General features: G+C 45.0%; 1 protein-coding gene across 1 annotated transcript; it reads left to right on the top strand.

The window, feature by feature from the left end:
• The first annotated feature begins 3,179 nt into the window (after positions 1–3,179).
• On the top strand, positions 3,180–7,566 carry LOC110536579 (urotensin-2 receptor). The gene is made up of 2 exons (XM_036968264.1): positions 3,180–3,466; positions 5,157–7,566. Exon 2 carries the CDS (start codon positions 5,256–5,258, stop codon positions 6,405–6,407), a length of 1,152 nt encoding a protein of 383 aa, XP_036824159.1. The 5' UTR covers positions 3,180–3,466; positions 5,157–5,255; the 3' UTR covers positions 6,408–7,566.
• The last annotated feature ends 13,858 nt before the right edge of the window (positions 7,567–21,424 follow it).

Here is a 21,424-nt window from a genome sequence, read left to right as displayed (position 1 = left end):
AGATGGTGGTTTTAATTCCCGGGCACAAGCCTGAATGTGAGTTAGAAGTTTCTTCTATGCTTAATGACAAAATCATTGCTATTTGAACTTGTTTCTGACATGGAAATATGTTGTTAGAGGCACTGGCTGCCTTACTGTAATTCAGAAATCAGACATCCCACCACCATATAAAGCTGTGTGTGTGTGTGTGTGTGTGTGTGTGTGTGTGTGTGTGTGTGTGTGTGTGTGTGTGTGTGTGTGTGAGAGAGAGAGAGAGAGAGAGAATCTGTGTGTGTAGTATTGACATTGGGCTGTAGTTGAAGTGCGTTAGTTATTGCAGCGCTCCCCGAAATGACAGCAAATAACGACGTCTCACTGGTGTGTCAGCACGTCTGTCCGTCTGCCTCCTGTCCTGTTCTGGTCTGTTTCACTGGAAAGCCTCATGAGTCACACATTTTTACTGGAAGATACTGGAACTAACACGCATATCAAGACCAGTGTGTTTGTGTAATCTAGATACTCATTCAATTTACAGTATGTTGCGGCAGAACGTTGCTGATTGTAGTTCTGTCTGTTGGATTGGCTGGTGCAATTGAGGATTGATTCCTTTTGGGGTCGATAAAGTTACATTTTTACATTTGAATCATTTAACAGACGCAATTATCCAGAGCGACTTACAGGAGCAATTAGGGTTAAGTGCCTTGCTGAAGGGCACATCAACATAATTTTCCCACCTTGTTGGCACTGTGATTCGAACCAGCAACCTTTCCGTTACTCACACAACTCTCTATCCGCTAGGCTGCCTGCCGCTCTTTACCTTATCTTATTCAGCCCCAATTGAGTGATTGACTTTGTAATTAAAGAAACACACGAGCGTACATTTCACTGAAAGACTATTATCGTGCGTCATCGTGACTCTTACTGGAAGGTGCATGTTCAGTAAACCCTAGTAACGTAATGTCTGTAATGAAGAATGTACAATTTAGTTAATTCATAGCAGCAATGTTTGTACAATATGTATTGTACTCTAGTCTAGTGTACTCACCATTGGTTTTGTTCTTGTGTTGTTCATTTTTGTGTCATGTTGTTATAAAGTAATTAAGCCTACTGTTTATTGCACTGGCAGGAGAAATATTGCATAATTCATTTCAAAGTGATTCACTGATTCACAGTGAATAGTATTAGTATGTCTTGGCCTAGGCTATGAGGGAGCCAGATACTGTATTTTTAAAAAACATTTGATTTAACCTTTATTTAACTAGGCAAGTCAGTTAAGAACAAATTCTTATTTACAATGAAGGTCTACCCCGGCCAAACACTCCCTTAACCCAGGCGACGCAGGGCCAACACTCCCTTAACCCAGGCGACGCAGGGCCAAACACTCCCTTAACCCAGGCGACGCAGGGCCAAACACTCCCTTAACCCAGGCGACGCAGGGCCAAACACTCCCTTAACCCAGGCGACGCAGGGCCAAACACTCCCTTAACCCAGGCGACGCAGGGCCAAACACTCCCTTAACCCAGGCGACGCAGGGCCAAACACTCCCTTAACCCAGGCGACGCAGGGCCAAACACTCCCTTAACCCAGGCGACGCAGGGCCAAACACTCCCTTAACCCAGGCGACGCAGGGCCAAACACTCCCTTAACCCAGGCGACGCAGGGCCAAACACTACCTTAACCCAGGCGACGCAGGGCCAAACACTCCCTTAACCCAGGCGACGCAGGGCCAAACACTTCCTTAACCCAGGCGACGCAGGGCCAAACACTCCCTTAACCCAGGCGACGCAGGGCCAAACACTCCCTTAACCCAGGCGACGCAGGGCCAAACACTCCCTTAACCCAGACGACGCAGGGCCAAACACTCCCTTAACCCAGGCGACGCAGGGCCAAACACTCCCTTAACCCAGGCGACGCAGGGCCAAACACTCCCTTAACCCAGGCGACGCAGGGCCAAACACTCCCTTAACCCAGGCGACGCAGGGCCAAACACTCCCTTAACCCAGGCGACGCAGGGCCAAACACTCCCTTAACCCAGGCGACGCAGGGCCAAACACTCCCTTAACCCAGGCGACGCAGGGCCAAACACTCCTTTCACCCAGGCGACGCAGGGCCAATTGTGCGCCGCTCTATGGGACATTTAAGTATTTGTAGTAACATAACATCCTATATAAAATAAACTAGCTTTTTATTTCAGTAAAGGGTTCATAAGATAAATATTTATTTGGCTTTAAAAGGGATGTTCTTGATCTCTTAATTGAAAGGTTTGTATTAGTTTTACCCTCCAACAGTAATCTCTTTGCTGAGTCATCTCATCCGAATGCCAGATCCCCAACTTATCCCTCCTCTTGGAATCACAGCTGAGACCAAAGCATCCAGCTGATACAAATCTATAATGATATACTTTATGGAGAACTTTTAACATTTAGACATCATGGTAATACATCCCTGACTCATTGGCATCTGCAATGTACTGCAGTCTGATTTTGAGATACCATTTATGGTCAAATACTTGAATTTTGTGGGGAAATCTTTCCAAGACGTTTATCTGGACCTGGCTAAAAAATATTGAACCTATTATATCAAAATATTGAATTTTCACACGAATGATCATGCAACAACACTGTTCAACCCTCACCTTTTCTTTCCAGCAAATACAACTCGTCTAAAAACGCACATAGTAACACAAGAAAGCCCAAGTCAAGTGTAACGGAGCCCGTTATGTTGACCATAATATGAAGTGTTATGTGAGGCTGTAAATACAGAACACTTCATATGAACCTAAAGTATTGAAAGACACACTCATTCAAGCAAGCAATGTTACATTTCCAAATCTATTCATCATTTCAATTTAGAATAGAATAAATATGATCTAGATATGCATTAGGGAAGCTTGAAGAGTGTCCAAACTTTCACCATTTGACAATAACCATTTACTGTACGGACTTGATTATAGGCTGCATGAATGACAGCTATAATAGTTACTTTAACCACAACCTTTAATAACTGACTAATATAACCAGATGTCCAATACAATAAATAAAACAAACCACAACAAATGTTCAGCCAAAGTATGGAACTCTATGTTCCACTAATATATGAGTGATGGGTGAAAGACCTCTCTCTCTCTCTCTCTATCATTCTCTCCCTCTACCCTGTGAGCGTGTCTGTTTCTCCTCCTTCCCCTCCCGTGGACTCGTAGACACACCAGAGACTGGGCCGAGGGGGCGAGAGCCACACTATGAGGAGGGAGAGGAGAGGAAACATAGCATAGCGAGGCACAAAGTTAGGAAGAACAGCTTCAGATCCAACAACCATCACCTGTCTGACAACGAATAATAAAGAATTGAGGATATCTATTTTTTCTATAGACAAAAACTGGACCAACTATAGGCCTCTGTGGATTTTAGAATGGAAACTGAATCGGACATTCAGACAAATTAAATGGATGATGATGTTATTTGCAACTACCAGAATTGGATTGAATAAGGTAAAGACAACTCAACAGATTATATAGCCTACTTTAAAAAGGTGTATTTGTGGTCTTGACTAGAGCAGTCTGTAATAAAGAGCTCTGGTCTTGGATATACACTTCTGTGGAAGAATTGTCTAATGCTGGGTGGATACACTACCTATTCATCTGACCATTTAGCCTAAATTATTATTATCAATAATTAACAAGTCATCATTAGGCCTACTCTACTCTTCAGTCAGTCTTTTCAGTTATGTTTATGTCACTGTGTTTACCGTAGGCCGAGGCCTGTTTGTCAACATTTTTATTAAATTCAAACCTAATTTATATTCTCTGACAAAATGTTATATTTGGAGCTGGCACAAATATTTTCACAAAACAATACCTGTCACCTACATTTAGAAGACATAGCCTAACCGTTTTAGATTATGATGTGGTAGCCTTGGCCTAATATTTTTAGAAAGCTAAATTAGGCTAAAATATTAAATATCTAAGTAACAATCTAAGGAAAGAAACCTCCAGGAAAAATGCAACAGTCTGAATGAAATGTCAATTTGTTAGAGAATTAACAGAGATGTTATTTTAGGGGGCACATTAAACCCGTGGGGCATGGGCCACAGCGGGAGTTCGGCAGGCCCTCTACAGTTCAACAGTAGCTCTTAACCCCGGTACTGGCGGAGCCAACATGTGTCATAGGCTTTTTTTCTGCACTCTAGCTTTACCCCTCGATCTGCTTTGACGTTACCGCGTACAATAACAATCACTACAATTACCACTACGCCGAAAGCTATAAGTTAGGTTGGATAGGTTATTTGGATTCGCCTATAAGAAACCATGTTGCAAACAAGTCTATACTTATGTGTTTATAACCATTATTAACTTATTATAATTAGCCTAATGTAGATATCGCAATGTTTTGTTTAATGAAACAGTGGGTTTCAACCCTCATTTTATGCCCTAATAAATCACCGATTGTCAAACAAAACATGATATTTTATTGCCAACAACATGGGTTCTCTCTGTCTCCTGCCTTGCTCTTCCTATCCTCAGCCACAGCGGTGTAGCAAGCCGATGGAATTTCATAAACTGGTGAGGAATATGTTCTGTTAAGTTAAACATGTGGTGACAGCTTGACTCCGGAGTCTCTGCATTCTCGTGCCCCCGGTGCGCAAATGTGCACGTTGACATAAATCTGGAAAGGGCCGAAAAACGCGTCAGCTTACTTGCCTCAAGGTCAGCTTCATGAGGCGCGCGGCGAACATTTGTATGCGTCGGTTCCACATTTCGTTTCGTGCCATGAAATTGTTGCCCACAACCAGCGGTGCGACCTTAACATGAGTGCAGGGGGTTCATCAGTAAATGTATGATCTACAACTGGCTCTACACCCCTACACAGAAAAGCCAGTGTGAAAAAAAGCACCATAAACGTATCTAGAATTGAAGCTTTGCCAATACAACGGCTTTGCCTTTCTAAAATGCCTCTGTTACTGGGACTACTACACACATACAATACATTGACAGAACATTCATCCATATGTCAAATCATGAAATGCTGTAGATGCTTTTCAGAAGGCCATTTTCTGTGTTTCAATGCTAATACATATAACTTTCTCCTCTCCCATTTCCCTTTCTCAACCATGCTCCCCATCTCCTATGTCTACCCCCCCTCACTCTTACCATTGTCCACCACCAAAACCCTCCCATCCAGCCAAGTGGAATCAAAATAATAGTTCCTCTCCCTCTGACATTTATATAAACCTAGCTAACCTCCACACCACCACCATTTCAGAAGTCTCAACTAAAAAGTATGGATTTCTCTAGCTCCCTGCCTCCCTCACCTTCTCCATTATACACCTCCCCCTTCATCCCCAACTCCTCCTTCCCCTCCGCCTCTCCATACATCTCTCCTTCCCCCAGCCTGGCCTCAACCGCTCTCTTCTGCTCCCTCCTGTCCCTCCTGGCTCTCCTGGGCATTGGGGGGAACCTCTACACCATGGGTCTCCTCATCAGACGCAGGAGAGGCAGAAGGAGGCGAGGGTGTTCTAGCTGCTGTTTAGGAGGGAGAGGAGTACCGTTACCATCCTGCCTCTCCTCCTCTCCCCCCTCCCTCTCCCCTTCCTCCTCTCCCACCTCCTCTTCCTCCACCTCCCTCCATCTCCAGGTGCTGAGTTTAGCTCTGGCGGACCTCCTCTACCTCTTCACGGCTCCCTTCATTGTGTACGACAGCCTGGCAGCTGACTGGGCGTTTGGGGAGCTGGGCTGTCGCCTCCTCTTCAGCCTGGACCTGATCACCCTGCACGCCTCCATCTACACCCTCACCGCCATGAGTCTGGACCGCTATCGGGCTGTGGCCAACCCCCTGGCCACCTCGTCCTCCCCCTCCTCTGGGTTGCTCCGTGTGGCCCTGGCCTGGGGCCTGGCGGTGGCCCTCAGCCTGCCCATGATGATCACCCTCCACCTGGAGGACGGAGACGACGGACAGCTGTGTGTCCCTGCCTGGGACGAGCAGAGCTCCAAAGTGTATATGAGCGTGCTGTTCTGTACCAGTATGATAGGGCCGGGGCTGGCCATCGGGGCGCTGTATGCTACTCTGGGCCGTCTCTACTGGGTGTCCCAGACCCAGCCCTGGGCCAGTGGTAGTGGGGGTAGCACGTCCTACCCTCCGCGGGCCCCTAGGCCCAAGGTCCTGCTCCTCATCCTGGGGATAGTTCTGGCCTTCTGGGCCTGTTTCTTGCCCTTCTGGGTGTGGCAGCTGCTGCCGCTATACCGGCCCGACATGCTGCGGACAGTACCGGTGGGTACCCAGGTGACGGTGAACCGGATCCTAACAGGGCTGACGTACGGGAACTCTTGTGTGAACCCATTCTTCTACACGCTGCTCACAGGGGGGAAACGACGGAGGAACAGGCAGACACCGACGTCAGCGAATCAGCTCTGCCGCAAGAGCAGTCCGCAGTAGTGTTCGTGACAGCACAGACAGTCCGGTATAATAGACTGCTCTGGGGGCTGGTGGGGGGCTGCTTACAAACTGTCCGATTCAAACACCCCCGTCTCCCCCTGAAATATCAAAGGGCATTTCACTGTGTGATTGTTACTTCATAAGGACTATATTAAAGACAGCACTTTGTATGCATGGATGTGACTGGACCATACTTCCTATTTGGAGATTAAAAATGTGACGGGCTGAGCGAAAATACCAAAGCTTCAAAAGTTGAGAAATATCTCATTGATTGTATGAATTCACAAAAATACATCCACATACGGGCCATGAGTGGAGTATGACAACAGGGAAGCAGCGTTTGTGTGTACGGGCCATGAGTGGAGTATGACAACAGGGAAGCAGCGTTTGTGTGTACGGGCCATGAGTGGAGTATGACAACAGGGAAGCAGCGTTTGTGTGTACGGGCCATGAGTGGAGTATGACAACAGGGAAGCAGCGTTTGTGTGTACGGGCCATGAGTGGAGTATGACAACAGGGAAGCAGCGTTTGTGTGTACGGGCCATGAGTGGAGTATGACAACAGGGAAGCAGCGTTTGTGTGTACGGGCCATGAGTGGAGTATGACAACAGGGAAGCAGCGTTTGTGTGTACGGGCCATGAGTGGAGTATGACAACAGGGAAGCAGCGTTTGTGTGTACGGGCCATGAGTGGAGTATGACAACAGGGAAGCAGCGTTTGTGTGTACGGGCCATGAGTGGAGTATGACAACAGGGAAGCAGCGTTTGTGTGTTCTGTTATCATTTAGGGGGCTTTAGTGGAACTGTGCATTTACAGTAAAATGACAACGCACTTCTATCAGTCTGGAAGGCCAGAAAAGGTTTTGCTTTTGAACAGCAACTGATTGTCACTGGCCATGACATATTTGGAGATGTTTCTTTAAAAAGTTGTTTATTGACACAGAGACTGATGTTTGAGGGGTTAGAGAGGACCTCGTGTCACAGACCCTTAACGTTTGATATGCACCCTTAAAGTCAGACCTTTTTTTATTAGCAATACCTGCATGTTGGGTTTGGACTTTTATTTTGTAACGAACTCTGCAATGCTTTGCATGGTGATGATGATGCCTGTATTTATATCCAGTTTGGTGTGTATAATATGATATAATATATCAAATAAAAACATGCTTTATATACTAGAGTCTATGTCACGGGTTTCTTGTTCCCTAGAGGAGAGGATGTGTTCCTCTTGACCCCTCAGAAAAGAACACAACATAACTGAAAATACAGATCTCATACCCACCGTTTTATGGTATTTATGACAATAGCAGACGAGGGGAGAGAAAGAGAGATGGACAGAGAGAGAGAGACAGTGAGAAAAAGAGGGATGGCCAGAGAGAGAGAGAGAGAGACAGTGAGAAAAAGAGGGATGGCCAGAGAGAGAGAGAGAGAGACAGTGAGAAAAAGAGGGATGGCCAGAGAGAGAGAGACAGTGAGAAAAAGAGGGATGGCCAGAGAGAGAGACAGTGAGAAAAAGAGGGATGGCCAGAGAGAGAGAGAGAGACAGTGAGAAAAAGAGGGGTGGCCAGAGAGAGAGAGACAGTGAGAAAAAGAGGGATGGCCAGAGAGAGAGAGAGAGACAGTGAGAAAAAGAGGGATGGCCAGAGAGAGAGAGAGAGAGTGAGAAAAAGAGGGATGGCCAGAGAGCGAGAGACAGTGAGAGAAAGAGGGATGGCCAGAGAGAGAGAGAGACAGTGAGAAAAAGAGGGATGGCCAGAGAGAGAGAGACAGTGAGAAAAAGAGGGATGGCCAGAGAGAGAGAGAGAGACAGTGAGAAAAAGAGGGATGGCCAGAGAGAGAGAGAGACAGTGAGAAAAAGAGGGATGGCCAGAGAGCGAGAGACAGTGAGAGAAAGAGGGATGGCCAGAGAGAGAGAGAGACAGTGAGAAAAAGAGGGATGGCCAGAGAGAGAGAGACAGTGAGAAAAAGAGGGATGGCCAGAGAGAGAGAGAGACAGTGAGAAAAAGAGGGGTGGCCAGAGAGAGAGAGACAGTGAGAAAAAGAGGGATGGCCAGAGAGAGAGAGACAGTGAGAAAAAGAGGGATGGCCAGAGAGAGTGAGCAAAGAGATGTAGAGGGAAGGAGGGGGACAGAAGGCGAGAAGAAGGATTGACAGAAAAAGAGAGAAAAAAGCAGAGAAGGAAAGGCCAAGAAGAAAGTGCTGAGTGGAAAAATCCCTGGATTTGAGTTTGCACTCATACTTGTATTTGTGTGTCTGTGTCAGCGTGTCTGTGAGTCTCTCAGGTCTTCCCCTTCCCTGTGTGTGTTCGTTGGGCAGTCTCTCTCTGTGTCTCCTTGTAGCAACGGCGTGTCTGTCTGTGTCTGACTCAAACACTGACTGTACTGTACACCCAACAAAACCCTGTGGCTCTTTGATGCAGATGAGCAAATATTGTTGTTTGACAGAGAGGAGTGAGGTTGGGGGGGATAAGGGGCTGGGTGGGGGGATAGGGGCTGGGTGGTGGGAGGGTTAGGGTCTGGGTGGTAGGAGGGGTAGGGGGTTGGGTGGTGGGTGGTGGGAGGGATAGGGGCTGGGTGGTGGGAGGGTTAGGGTCTGGGTGGTGATAGGGGTAGGGGGTTGGGTGGTGGGTGGTGGGAGGGATAGGGGCTGGGTGGTGGGAGGGTTAGGGTCTGGGTGGTGGCAGGGATAGGGGGTTGGGTGGTGGGAGGAATAGGGGCTGGGTGGTGGGAGGGATAGGGGCTGGGTGGTGGGAGGGATAGGGGCTGGGTGGTGGAGGGTTAAGGGCTGGGTGGTGGGTGGGATAGGGGGTTAGGGGGTTGGGTGGTGGGAGGGATAGGGGGTTGGGTATTGGGAGGGATAGGGGGCTGGGTGGTGGGAGGGATAGGGGTGGGAGGGATAGGGGGTTGGGTGGTGGGAGGGATAGGGGGCTGGGTGGCGGGAGGGATAGGGGGTTGGGTGGTGGAGGGATAGGGGGTTGGGTGGTGGGAGGGATAGGGGGCTGGGTGGTGGGAGGGATAGGGGGCTGGGTGGTGGGAGGGATAGGGGGTTGGATGGTGGGAGGGATAGGGGGTTGGGTGGTGGGAGGGATAGGGGGTTGGGTGGTGGGAGGGATAGGGGGCTGGGTGGTGGGAGGGATAGGGGGCTGGGTGGTGGGAGGGATAGGGGGTTGGGTGGTGGGAGGGATAGGGGGTTGGGTGGTGGGAGGGATAGGGGGTTGGGTGGTGGGAGGGATATGTCAAACGTCCTGCACGGTGTTGGGCAGTAAGCACAACCCTCATGGAGTCTGTATCTGACCGTTTGAGCAGACACATGCACATTTGTGGCCTGCTGGAGGTCATTTTGCAGGGCTCTGGCAGTGCTCCTCCTGCTCCTCCTTGCACAAAGGCGGAGGTAGCGGTCCTGCTGCTGGGTTGTTGCCCTCGTACGGCCTCCTCCACGTCTCCTGATGTACTGGTCTGTCTCCTGGTAGCGCCTCCATGCTCTGGACACTACGTTGACAGACACAACAAACCTTCTTGCCACAGCTCGCATTGATGTGCCATCCTGGATGAGCTGCACTACCTGAGCCACTTGTGTGGGTTGTAGACTCCGTCTCATGCTACCACTAGAGTGAAAGCACCGCCAGCATTCAAAAGTGACCAAAACATCAGCCAGGAAGCATAGGAACTGAGAAGTGGTCTGTGGTCACCACCTGCAGAACCACTCCTTTATTGGGGCTGTCTTGCTAATTGCCTATAATTTCCACCTGTTGTCTATTCCATTTGCACAACAGCATGTGAAATTTATTGTCAATCAGTGTTGCTTCCTAAGTGGACAGTTTGATTTCACAGAAGTGTGATTGACTTGGAGTTACATTGTGTTGTTTAAGTGTTTTTTTGAGCAGTGTATACAGTGCATTCGGAAAGTATTCAGACCCCTTGACTTTTTACACATTTTATTACGTTATAGCCTTATTCTAAAATTGATAAATGTAAAAATCTTCAATCTACACACAATACCCCATTTTTTTATACATTTTTGCCAATTTATAAAAAATTTTAAAAAATTACATTTACATAAGTATTCAGACTCTTTACTCAGTACTTGTTGAAGCACCTTTGGAAGAGATTACAGCCTTGAGTCTTCTTGGGTATGACGCTAAAAGCTTGGTACACCTTTATTTTGATAGTTTCTTACATTATTTTCTGCAGATCCTCTCAAGCTCTGTCAGGTTGGATGAGGAGCGTCGCTGCACAGCTATTGTCAGGTCTCTCCAGAGATGTTGGATCGGGTTCAAGTCCGGTCTCTGGCTGGGCCACTCAAGGACATTCAGAGACTTGACCCAAAGCCACTCCGGCGTTTTCTTGGCTGTGTGCTTAGGGTCGCTGTCCTGTTGGAAGGTGAACCTTCGCCCCAGTCTGAGGTCCTGAGTGCTCTGGAGCAGGTTTTCACCAAGGATCTCTCTGTACTTTGCTCTGTTCATATTTCCCTCGATCCTGACTAGTCTCCCAGTCCCTGCCACTGAAAAACACCCCCAAAGCATGATGCTGCCACCACGATGCTTCATCGTAGGGATGGTGCCAGGTTTCCTCCAGATGTGACGCTAAGCATTCAGGCCAAAGAGTTCAATATTGGTTTCATCAGACCAGTGACTCATGTTCTGAGTCTTTAGGTACCTTTTTGGCAAACTCCAAATGGGCAGTCATGTGCCTTTTACTGAGGAGTGGCTTCCTTCTGGCCACTCTACTATAAAGGCCTGATTGGTGGAGTGCTGCAGAGATGGTTGTCCTTCTGGAAGGTTCTCCCATCTCCACAGAGGAACTCTGGAGCTCTGTCAGAGTGACCATTGGGTTCTTGGTCACCTCCCTGACCAAGGCCCTTCTCCCCAGATTGCTCAGTTTGGCCAGACGGCCAGCTCTACTCTAAGCTTACTCTAAACTTGTTCCATTTAAGAATGATGGAGGCCACTGTGTTCTTGGGGACCTTCAACACTGCAGACATTTGGTCTTCCCCAGATCTGTGCCTCGACAGAATCCTGTCTTGGAGCTCTATGGGCAAATCATTCGACCTCGTGGCTTGGATTTTGCTCTGACATGCACTGTCAACTGTGGGACCTTATATAGACAGGTGAATGCCTTTCCAAATCATGTCCCATCAATTGAATTTACCACAGGTGGACTCCAATCAAGTTGTAGAAACATCTCAAGGACGATCAATGGAAACAGGATGCATCCGAGTTCAATTTCGAGTCTCATAGCAATGGGTCTGAATACTTTTGTTTTTTATTTGTAATACATTTGCAAACATTTGACTTGTTTTCACTTTGTAGTTATGGGGTATTGTGTGTAGATTCAAGAGGATTTTTTAAAATTTCATCCATTTTAGAGAAGGGCTGTAACATAACAAAATGTCGAAAAGTCAAGGGGTCTGAATACTTTCTGAATGCACTGTATGTAATAATTGACATGATTTGATTCAATACAACGTTTAGTCGTAACATCCTATTATATAATAGAAATATCCATTTATATCAGTTATATCACCATACTATGGTTCTGTCTTCTTTATGATGTGACCATTAACTCCAGAGTTAAAGAAACAGAGACAGAAGGACACTTTATCCATCCCAGTCCCTCAGATATTCTCCTTTAGATGAATGGTTCAGGGTCAACACAGATCCATCAAGTAGGGTTTTAAATTAATTGCAGAAGGTAAAAGGCCTGTCTAATATTACATTACTGATGAATGATGCTTTTCCTCTGTCCATTCAAATCATGTGGCATTCAAGGACTTAAGGTAGTGGTTGAAATGTACACAATTGTTACCCGGAGGAAAATCTGGGATGGTTGTACTTTTTCAAGGGGAGGGTTTAATATGTGTTTTATTTAGTTCAGGGGAGGGGCATGTCATTTGTAATCAATTAAATGTCATATTGCTCAGTGTTTGAGAATGAGTTGCTTATTATATCTCGATGTGTGCCCAATGCTGCCCCTCATACCTGATTCTCTGCTGGGCGTGCAATAGAGTCTGCCTAGTGTGTTCTCCATCAAATGATCCATACCCTATACTATAGGCTATATGAAGAGCATGCTCTGAGAATCACAGGGCAAAGTTACAGTGCCTTCAGAAAGTAGTCATACCCCTTGACTTATTCCACATTTTGTTGTGTTACAACCTGAATTCAAAATGGGTTAAATAGATTGTTTTCATTCACCCATCTACACACAATGCCTAATTTTGACAAAGTGAAAACATGTTTTTAGACATTTTTGCTAATTTATTGAAAATGAAATACAGAAATCTCATTTAGATAAGTATTCACACTCCTGAGAAAATACTTTGTAGAAGAACGTTTGTCAGTGATTACAGCTGTGAGTCTAACTGGGTAAGTCTCTAAGAGCTTTGCATTCCTGGATTGTACAACATTTGCCCATTATTCTTTTCAATATTCTTCAAGCTCTGTCAAATTGGTTGTTGATCATCGTGAGACAACCATTTTCAAGTCTTGCCATAGATGTTCAAGTAGATTTAAGTCAAAACTATAAATCAGTCACTGAGAAACATTCCGTCTGCTTGGTAAGCAACTCCAGGGTAGATTTGGCCTTGTGTTTTAGGTTATTGTCCTGCTGAAAGGTGAATTCATTTCCAGGGTGTGTCACACCCTGATCTGTTTCACCTGTCCTTGTGATTGTCTCCACCCCCTGCAGGTATCACTTATTTTCCCTGGTGTATTTATCCCTGTGTTTCCCGTCTCTCTGTGCTAGTTCGTCTTGTATGTCTTTCAAGTCAACCAGTGTGTTTTCCCGTACTCCTGCTTCTATTCTCTTTTTGCTAGTCCTCCTGGTTTTGACCCTTGTCTGTTTTCTGGATTCCATACCCGCCTGCCTGACCTCGAGCCTGCCTGACCTCGAGCCTGCCTAACCTCGAGCCTGCCTGACCTCGAGCCTGCCTGACCTCGAGCCTGCCTGCCACTCTGTACCTCCTGGACTCCTGGCTTGACCTTTTGCCTGTCCACGACCATTCTCTTGCCTTCCCCTTTTGGATTGATTAAGATAATGCTTGTAATCCATTAAGGAATGACAAGTTTTTCAGGACACAAAATGTACAGAATAGAGCTAAGCACAGGCTAAATGTAAAACCTGGTTCAGACTGCTTTCCACTATAAGGGCACAAGGATAGAGACCCAGATGTAGACATGGGAGGCAGATGGTTTGAATCTTTGATATTTATTAACATGATGCAGCTTGAAGATATGGAGAGTGGTACTCTGTAATGTGTTGTATTAGATTTGCCCCACACGTAACACTTTGCCTTCTGGACAAAAAGTGAATTGCTTAGCCACATTTTTAGCGGTATTCCTTTAGTGCCTTGTTGCAAACAGGATGCATGTTTTGTAATATTTTTATTCTGTACAGGCTTCCTTCTTTTCACTCTGTCATTTAGATTAGATTTGTGGAATAACTACAATGTTGTTGATCCTTCCTCAGTTTTCTCCTATCACAGCCATTAAACTCTGCAACTGTTTTAAAAATCACCATTGGCCTTATGGTGAAATCCCTGAGAGGTTTCCTTCCTCTCTGGCAACTGAGTTAGGAAGGATACCTGTATCTTTGTAGTGATTGGGTGTATTGATACACCATCCAAACTGTAATGAATAACTTCACCATGCTTAAAGGACTATTCAATGTCTGTTTTTTTGTGTGTTTTTTTATACCCATCTACCAATAGGTGCCCTTCTTTGTGAGGCATTGGAAAACCTCCCTGGTCTTTGTGGTTGAATCTGTGTTTGAAATTCACTGCTCGACTGAGGGTCCTTACAGATAATTGTATGTGTGGGGTACAGAGATGAGGTAGTCATTCAAAAATCATGTCAAACACAATTATTCCATGCAACTTATTATGTGACTTGTTAAGCACATTTTTACTCCTGAACTTATTTAGGCTTGCCATAACAAAGGGGTTGAAAACTTAATGACATGTCAGCTTTTTATTTTAATTCATTTGTAAACATTTAGAAAATATAATTCCACTTTGACATTATAGGGTATTTTTTAATACAGGCTGTAACACAACATGTAGAAACGTCCAGGGGTGTGAATACTTTCTGAAGGCATTTTCTAAATCTACTTCCTTCCCGTGTTTTGTGCTGCTGGGATGGTGCAAAACTAGGCTATACTGTATTACACACAGCAATGGATAGGCTTTCCCAATCATGAGCCCTGGTCTGCCCTGCTCTTACTGATGTAGACATAAAGCCTTTTGTGCTGTCTAACCAATGGCTGTGATGTGTACAGTGGCACTTCAGAAGGCGAGTCAAAGGCTTCTTCCAGGAAAAAAAAATATTTGTAAAAATAAAATAAAAATGCAATATCTGTGCGCACAGTCTAGGCCTACTGATGTTCTGTTCCGTATAGGAGGGAGAGCGCGAAGACGAGAAGGAGGACTGGAGTTAAGCTTGCTACACCTATAATTTATTTTTAATGAAAATTTTAAATTAAAAATATTTTGTTGCCCATAGTGAAGCTATTTGTCAGAGCTATTGACCTCACAATAAGCCAGATTTGACTAATTTACATAACTTTACATTACTATGAAGCGGCAGCATGGACAGTGCATGGGTGCTGAAATGCTAATTCGAGAAGGCCTAATTAATTTAAACAGTGTTGATTTTAATTTGACTTTAGGCTACTAACAACAAGAGGGCTTTGTGTTGGAGCCCAATTCTTCCTATTCAAGAAATAAGAGGTATGTCTACCTGTTTGATAGACAAAATTAGTCTACAATCCATTGATTTTATCAGCCAATTCCTTCAGTCACCATGCACTCCTTAAATAGCTCAGTGTCAATAAAGGACTTGATGTGTTAAGTTAAAACCAGTGCTCGAGTTGAGGGGGTATGTGAGGGTATTGTGACTTTTGTTAAAGGATCCACCCCTTTTTTTTTAAATTTTCGCCTAAAATGACTTACCCAAATCTAACTGCCTGTAGCAAGGACATGCATATTTTTGGTACCATTTGAAAGGAAACACTTTGAAGTTTGTGGAAATGTGAAAGGAATGTAGGAGTATACCACAATAGATCTGGTAAAAGATAATACAAAAGACAACTGCTCTTTTGTATTTTTTTTGTACCATCATCTTTGAAATGCAAGAGAAAGGCCATAATGTATTATTCCAGCCCAGGTGCAATTTAGATTTGTCACTAGATGGCAGCAGTGTATGTGCAACGTTTTAGACTGATCCAATGAACCATTGCATTTCTGTTCAAAATGTTGGGTCAAGACTGCCCAAATGTGCCTAATTTGTTTATTAATAACTTTATGTTCAAAATTGTGCACTCTCCACAAACAATAGCATGGTGTTCTTTTACTGTAATAGCTACTGTAAATTGGACAGTGCCCGTTAGATTAAGAAGAATTTAAGCTTTCTGACAATATCAGATATGTCTATGTCCTGGGAAATGTTCTTGTTAAGTACAACCTCATGCTAATCGCATTAGCCTACGTTAGCTCAACCGTTCCGTGGACGGGACACCGATCCCGAAGAAGTTTTAAAGAAAATAGCTAAAGAATAGGCCTACCTCTTGTTAGCTTTTGTGGACCTTATTATATACAGCGATCTATAACTACACTTTAGTTTGCAATACTTTATGCTTTAAACAAACTGTAAAATGCCCGGGAAAGTCGTGACTATGATGCATATGGGACATCTTTGGTTTGACTCTACGACATTCAGAGGATGCACTACAACCTATTGCAGAGGAGACAAAAATGTTACTTTGAAGTAATGTGTAATTCTGTCACTATCAATTGACGTCTAAAATGTCAACAGGCTATAAAACAATACACTAACTCTAAATCAGTCAGGAGCAAGCTGGGTAGCCTAAGAAAGAAAAATAATAATTTAGGCTATATTATTTTTATTTATTTGACCTTCATTTAACCTCATTTTGAAGGTTGCCCTGGGAACAATAAATCAACATAATCAGAATCAAAACAACACAATCAATTTACAATTTCACATTTCAACCAATCAAATTCAAAAGCAGCAGATAAAATGACACATCAATCAAAACAAGTGCATTTCTCCTTCACCACATTCCTCATGAAAGTCCCAACCTGACCCTTCGAGACCACAGAGTCAAGCCTCAAAGTGTGCTGCATGTCGTTCCATGCACTACGGGCACAATAACTAAAGGCAATCTTCCCCAACTCTGTGGAGACCAGAGGAACCTCTAGAACTATTCAGTCTCGAGAGCAAGTCTGGTGGCTTGATTTCCAATTAAGAAGTGAGGTAGCTAGGGAGTTTCTGGAGAACTGTTTTACATACAAATAGCAGCCAATGTTGGGCCCTTTTGGCAGTCAGAGAATCCCAGCCAACAGAATTCTATAAAAGGCAATGATGTGTATGAAAATATTGTCCAGTGATATAGCTAATGCCACCATTTAAGAAATCAATTGTGAAGCATTTGTGACATGCTACAGGCTGGCAGGAGAGCTCAGCATTTCAACAACAGGACTTTAACAACAGGCCTATACATTTTGCATTTAGGCTATAAACAATTACTTTATTTTTTACTTAGAGTTAAATAATAATGAAATGAAAAATGTCTTATTAGGCTATAGAGTCATTCTACAATGCCTTTGAATTCACTTTTAGAAACATGAGTTTGGCCAGTCTTTGGTTTGAGAATCATGCGGTGAGCCATGCATGCCTAGTTAATTTAACCTAACAAATGCTCTTATGCCCTAATCACAGTAAACACAAATCTATTTTGTGATAACAATATCATGGAATAAAATAGAATACATTTGTAAATTTACAAGTGCATATACTGTAGGCCTACCTGATAATATGCGGGCGGCTGCTGTGTTAAAAAACAAATGACGTTTTCTTGAATTCATGTATGATCAGATACTTCAGATGTAACTGGTTCTGTTCAGCTCCATGTTTACAGTTGATGGACAACTTTAGCACTGTTCCAGACTTAGACTATCCTCTTTTTTAAAGTCTAGTTTCTCAGACCGCAAAGAAGATGATAGATTCATGCCGTGCTTTTATTAGAATGGAGATCTTTTCACCCCTACCCTTGTCATCGGTGGTCTGCGAATCACAACTTTCTGGCACTTTGCCATGTAATGCTTACAAAAGAAAAAAACGTTTCTAAAACTGCATCTAAGGCTCTGGTCTGTCCTAGGAGGGTAAACAATAGGCATGTTCTCTGCTATCCACTTTGTTTTAATTGTTAGGGGAGGGTCGGGTAAAAGTTGTTCAGGGAGGGTCAGGTAAAAGTTGTTCAGGGAGGGTCGGGTAAAAGTTGTTCAGGGAGGGTCGGGTAAAAGTCGTTCAGGGAGGGTCGGGTAAAAGCTGTTCAGGGAGGGTCGGGTAAAAGTTGTTCAGGGAGTATCGGGTAAAAGTTGTTCAGGGAGGGTCGGGTAAAAGTTGTTCAGGGAGGGTCAGGTAAAAGTTGTTCAGGGAGGGTCAGGTAAAAGTTGTTCAGGGAGGGTCAGGTAAAAGTTGTTCAGGGAGGGTCAGGTAAAAGTTGTTCAGGGAGGGTCAGGTAAAAGTTGTTCAGGGAGGGTCGGGTAAAAGTCGTTCAGGGAGGGTCGGGTAAAAGCTGTTCAGGGAGGGTCGGGTAAAAGTTGTTCAGGGAGGGTCGGGTAAAAGCTGTTCAGGGAGGGTCGGGTAAAAGTCGTTCAGGGAGGGTCGGGTAAAAGTCGTTCAGGGAGGGTCGGGTAAAAGTTGTTCAGGGAGGGTCGGGTAAAAGTTGTTCAGGGAGGGTCGGGTAAAAGTTGTTCAGGGAGGGTCGGGTAAAAGCTGTTCAGGGAGGGTCGGGTAAAAGTTGTTCAGGGAGGGCCATCCATTTTCAGGTCCGATTTTCTCCAGTTGTCATTCATTATAAATAACATACAGTCCCTAAAAGTTCTCTTGTTACTATTCAGAAAGGCCTAAATGTAACTTAGTGAAGGGAATCTCAAATCCGCAGAGAGAGTGGACCTACACAGGGGGTAAGGAGGGGGCTGGTAAGTCCTGTAACTAAGAGACATATTGGTAACACCTGACCCCTAAAACACTGATGATGAGAAACATTGGTGAGCAGTAGCTCGTTGGATTGGTTGGCTGATGGGCAAACACCCTTTTCCATTGTATTTTTATCAACATACACAACAACAACACCCTCTGGAGACATCCCAAACCAATTAAAGTTTGTTTTGACAGATCGCTATCCACGATAAGTCAACAAATTACGCATTCACTTTCATGGCGATATGGGTGAACTGTGGAAATTGTTGTGGACTTCAGAACTGTTCTAGCCATCTGAATGTGCGTCCTGGCCGTTCTGTCTGTATGGTTGGGAGCCTCTCCTGAAGTCTCGGGTTTTTCCACCATGTGTTTCCATTTACCTGGGTTACCTCAGAACGTGACGTTCCCACCGCAGTTATTACCCAGCGCCCTGTGCAGTCACTCCGTGTGAAGTCAATGCAATAGCCATCCACCTTGAGACCCTTAATGTCACAGACAAGTAGTCGGTCTCGGAGACCTTCTTAGTCCAACTGGGCTCTCGGACTAGACGTTACAGTAGAGATACAGCATATTTGACAGACAGAGACGCTGTATAAAGAAAAACATACTGGCATGCTCTTGGGACGAATGTAGGGTTCATGTGGGAATGTGCTCCACGGATCCCAAACTTACAGCAAAATATCAGAAATGGAGGGTTAAACTGAAGCTCATCCAAAACAGACATTTCACTCCATTTTCGCCATTGGGGATTTGACAGTACTGGCAGTGGAGTTGGTCGTTGAATATTGCCCGTCTCAGGCATATTGGACAGGCCTTGGGTGTCAGTGTATTCTCATACTCCATATATCAGATGATCAAGTTATCCCCCACGTCTGCTGGGATGACTGAGTGTTTGATAAACTTCAAACACGTTGTGTTTATTCAACCCAACCAAACCGGCGGAAAATATTGCCTCAGTCGGAGGCTTAGCCAATCCATAAACTGTGGGTTTGTGTTGGTAGTAACTAGCTCCTGCAGGTCGGGTCCAACCATAACTTCTGCCTCCTGCTCTCCACAGAAACTTCTTATTTCACACCAGAGACGGGTGTCTTCATCCTATCCTCTCGTCCGCAGGGAGAGCAAGAAGACAAATATTTTCTTTCAGGAGCGTCGCTCTGTTACCTGAGAGTTTCATAAATCCAGCACGTCTATTTCCTGGAACTGTTGAGTGTCTTTCCATCCCCTCGCCCCTCCGCCCCACCCTCCAGACCCTTCTCTCAGTCAGTGTTTAGGCCTGGAGCAGGTGCCCCTCCCCTGGGCAGCCTGCTCAGGAAAGGCCCCTGCTGTGCAGACGAGACTGGGCCGCAGCCCGGGCCAAGCTCATGCTGTGAGGGGTATAAAGAGGCTCCCTTCTATCCAGACACACAAAAAAAAGATTTGCCCTGCACTCCTCCTCCTCTCTCGCTCCGTTTCTCTCCAAAATGCAATCTTCCCATCTGTTTTCCCTCTCTCAAATCACTCTCTTTCTCTACTTCGCAAGTCTCTCTGTTTCCCTCTCTCTCTGCCTCCCTGTCCCTTCTCTCACCCCATATGACTTTATAAAGGTTACAGACTGAAGCACGTCCATCAATCCTGGAAAATTATGAAAAACATGACTACTAAAAAAAGGTTTAACTCTTTACTCAAGCTATCATAATAAGCAGTAAGAATTACTCATGTCCTGTAGTTACTCATGTCCTGTAGTCACTCACGCCCTGAAGTTACTCATGTTCTGCAGGCCAAGCTGTGTGAGTTACTCATGTCAGTGTAGTTACTCATGTCAGTGTAGTTACTCATCTCCTGTAGGCCAAGCTGTGAGAGTTACTCATGTCAGTGTAGTTACTCATGTCCTGTAGGCCAAGCTGTGTGAGTTACTCATGTCAGTGTAGTTACTCATGTCCTGTAGGCCAAGCTGTGTGAGTTACTCATGTCAGTGTAGTTACTCATGTCCTGTAGGCCAAGCTGTGAGAGTTACTCATGTCAGTGTAGTTACTCATGTCCTGTAGGCCAAGCTGTGAGAGTTACTCATGTCAGTGTAGTTACTCATGTCCTGTAGGCCAAGCTGTGTGAGTTACTCATGTCAGTGTAGTTACTCATGTCAGTGTAGTTACTCATGTCCTGTAGGCCAAGCTGTGTGAGTTACTCATGTCAGTGTAGTTACTCATGTCAGTGTAGTTACTCATGTCCTGTAGGCCAAGCTGTGTGAGTTACTCATGTCCTGTAGGCCAAGCTGTGTGAGTTACTCATGTCAGTGTAGTTACTCATGTCCTGTAGGCCAAGCTGTGTGAGCAAAGAAACTGAATTTATTGACTCCCTGAAGCATCACGACCGGTCACAACCAACACATGGTTACTTACTACATCATTTAATGTGGTAACAACATTTATCAAAGTATTAGGGTAGGGTTTATTTTAGCGAATGCAATCGAAAACCTGTTCAAAACTCCCCTACTCGTAATTGCTGGTTTGACAGCAAACACTGAAACCAGGGAACAGACAGTCTCTTTGTTCACCGTATGGCACCCCCACCATGAGGAACCCTCCTCCCAGCCACGTCCCCTGTCTTCACACTTCTGTGTCAGCCGCCAACATCAGGCGAGACCCAGGCTTGCGTGCCTTGAAGGCTGGAGGTTACATAAACCTACATAGGCTCTGCAGTTCGCACATGGGCTCTTACTAGTAAAGACTGTAAATATGGCATGTCTCTCCATCCTTCTCCCAGGGCTTGTAGAAAAAAAATATTTGAAAAAGTTGAACAAGAAGAATATAGATTTGAGTTGTCCGAATGGACAAGTAAAACAATCACACAAAAACATTGCAATATCAAACAATGACAATTGGATCAGAGTTGGATCATTGTCCCCCCTGAATGCGATGTGTTGCTGTTCTCCCCATTTCTGCAGACTGCATCGAGTAGGATTGTATTGAAATAACAGGTAGGAGCAGTCTTTCAATCATCCCGGGTTGTGAGCTTTTGAGATCAAAGCAAAGAGCTGTGTGT

This window comes from Oncorhynchus mykiss, chromosome 3, assembly GCF_013265735.2.
Source record: "Oncorhynchus mykiss isolate Arlee chromosome 3, USDA_OmykA_1.1, whole genome shotgun sequence".
Lineage (NCBI taxonomy): Eukaryota > Metazoa > Chordata > Actinopteri > Salmoniformes > Salmonidae > Oncorhynchus > Oncorhynchus mykiss.
This window is presented reverse-complemented; position numbering and strand designations above follow the sequence as displayed.

Coding starts and splice junctions, on each gene's coding strand:
- LOC110536579 (XM_036968264.1), top strand. CDS start 5,256: ATGGATTTCTCTAGCTCCCTGCCTCCCTCACCTTCTCCATTATACACC.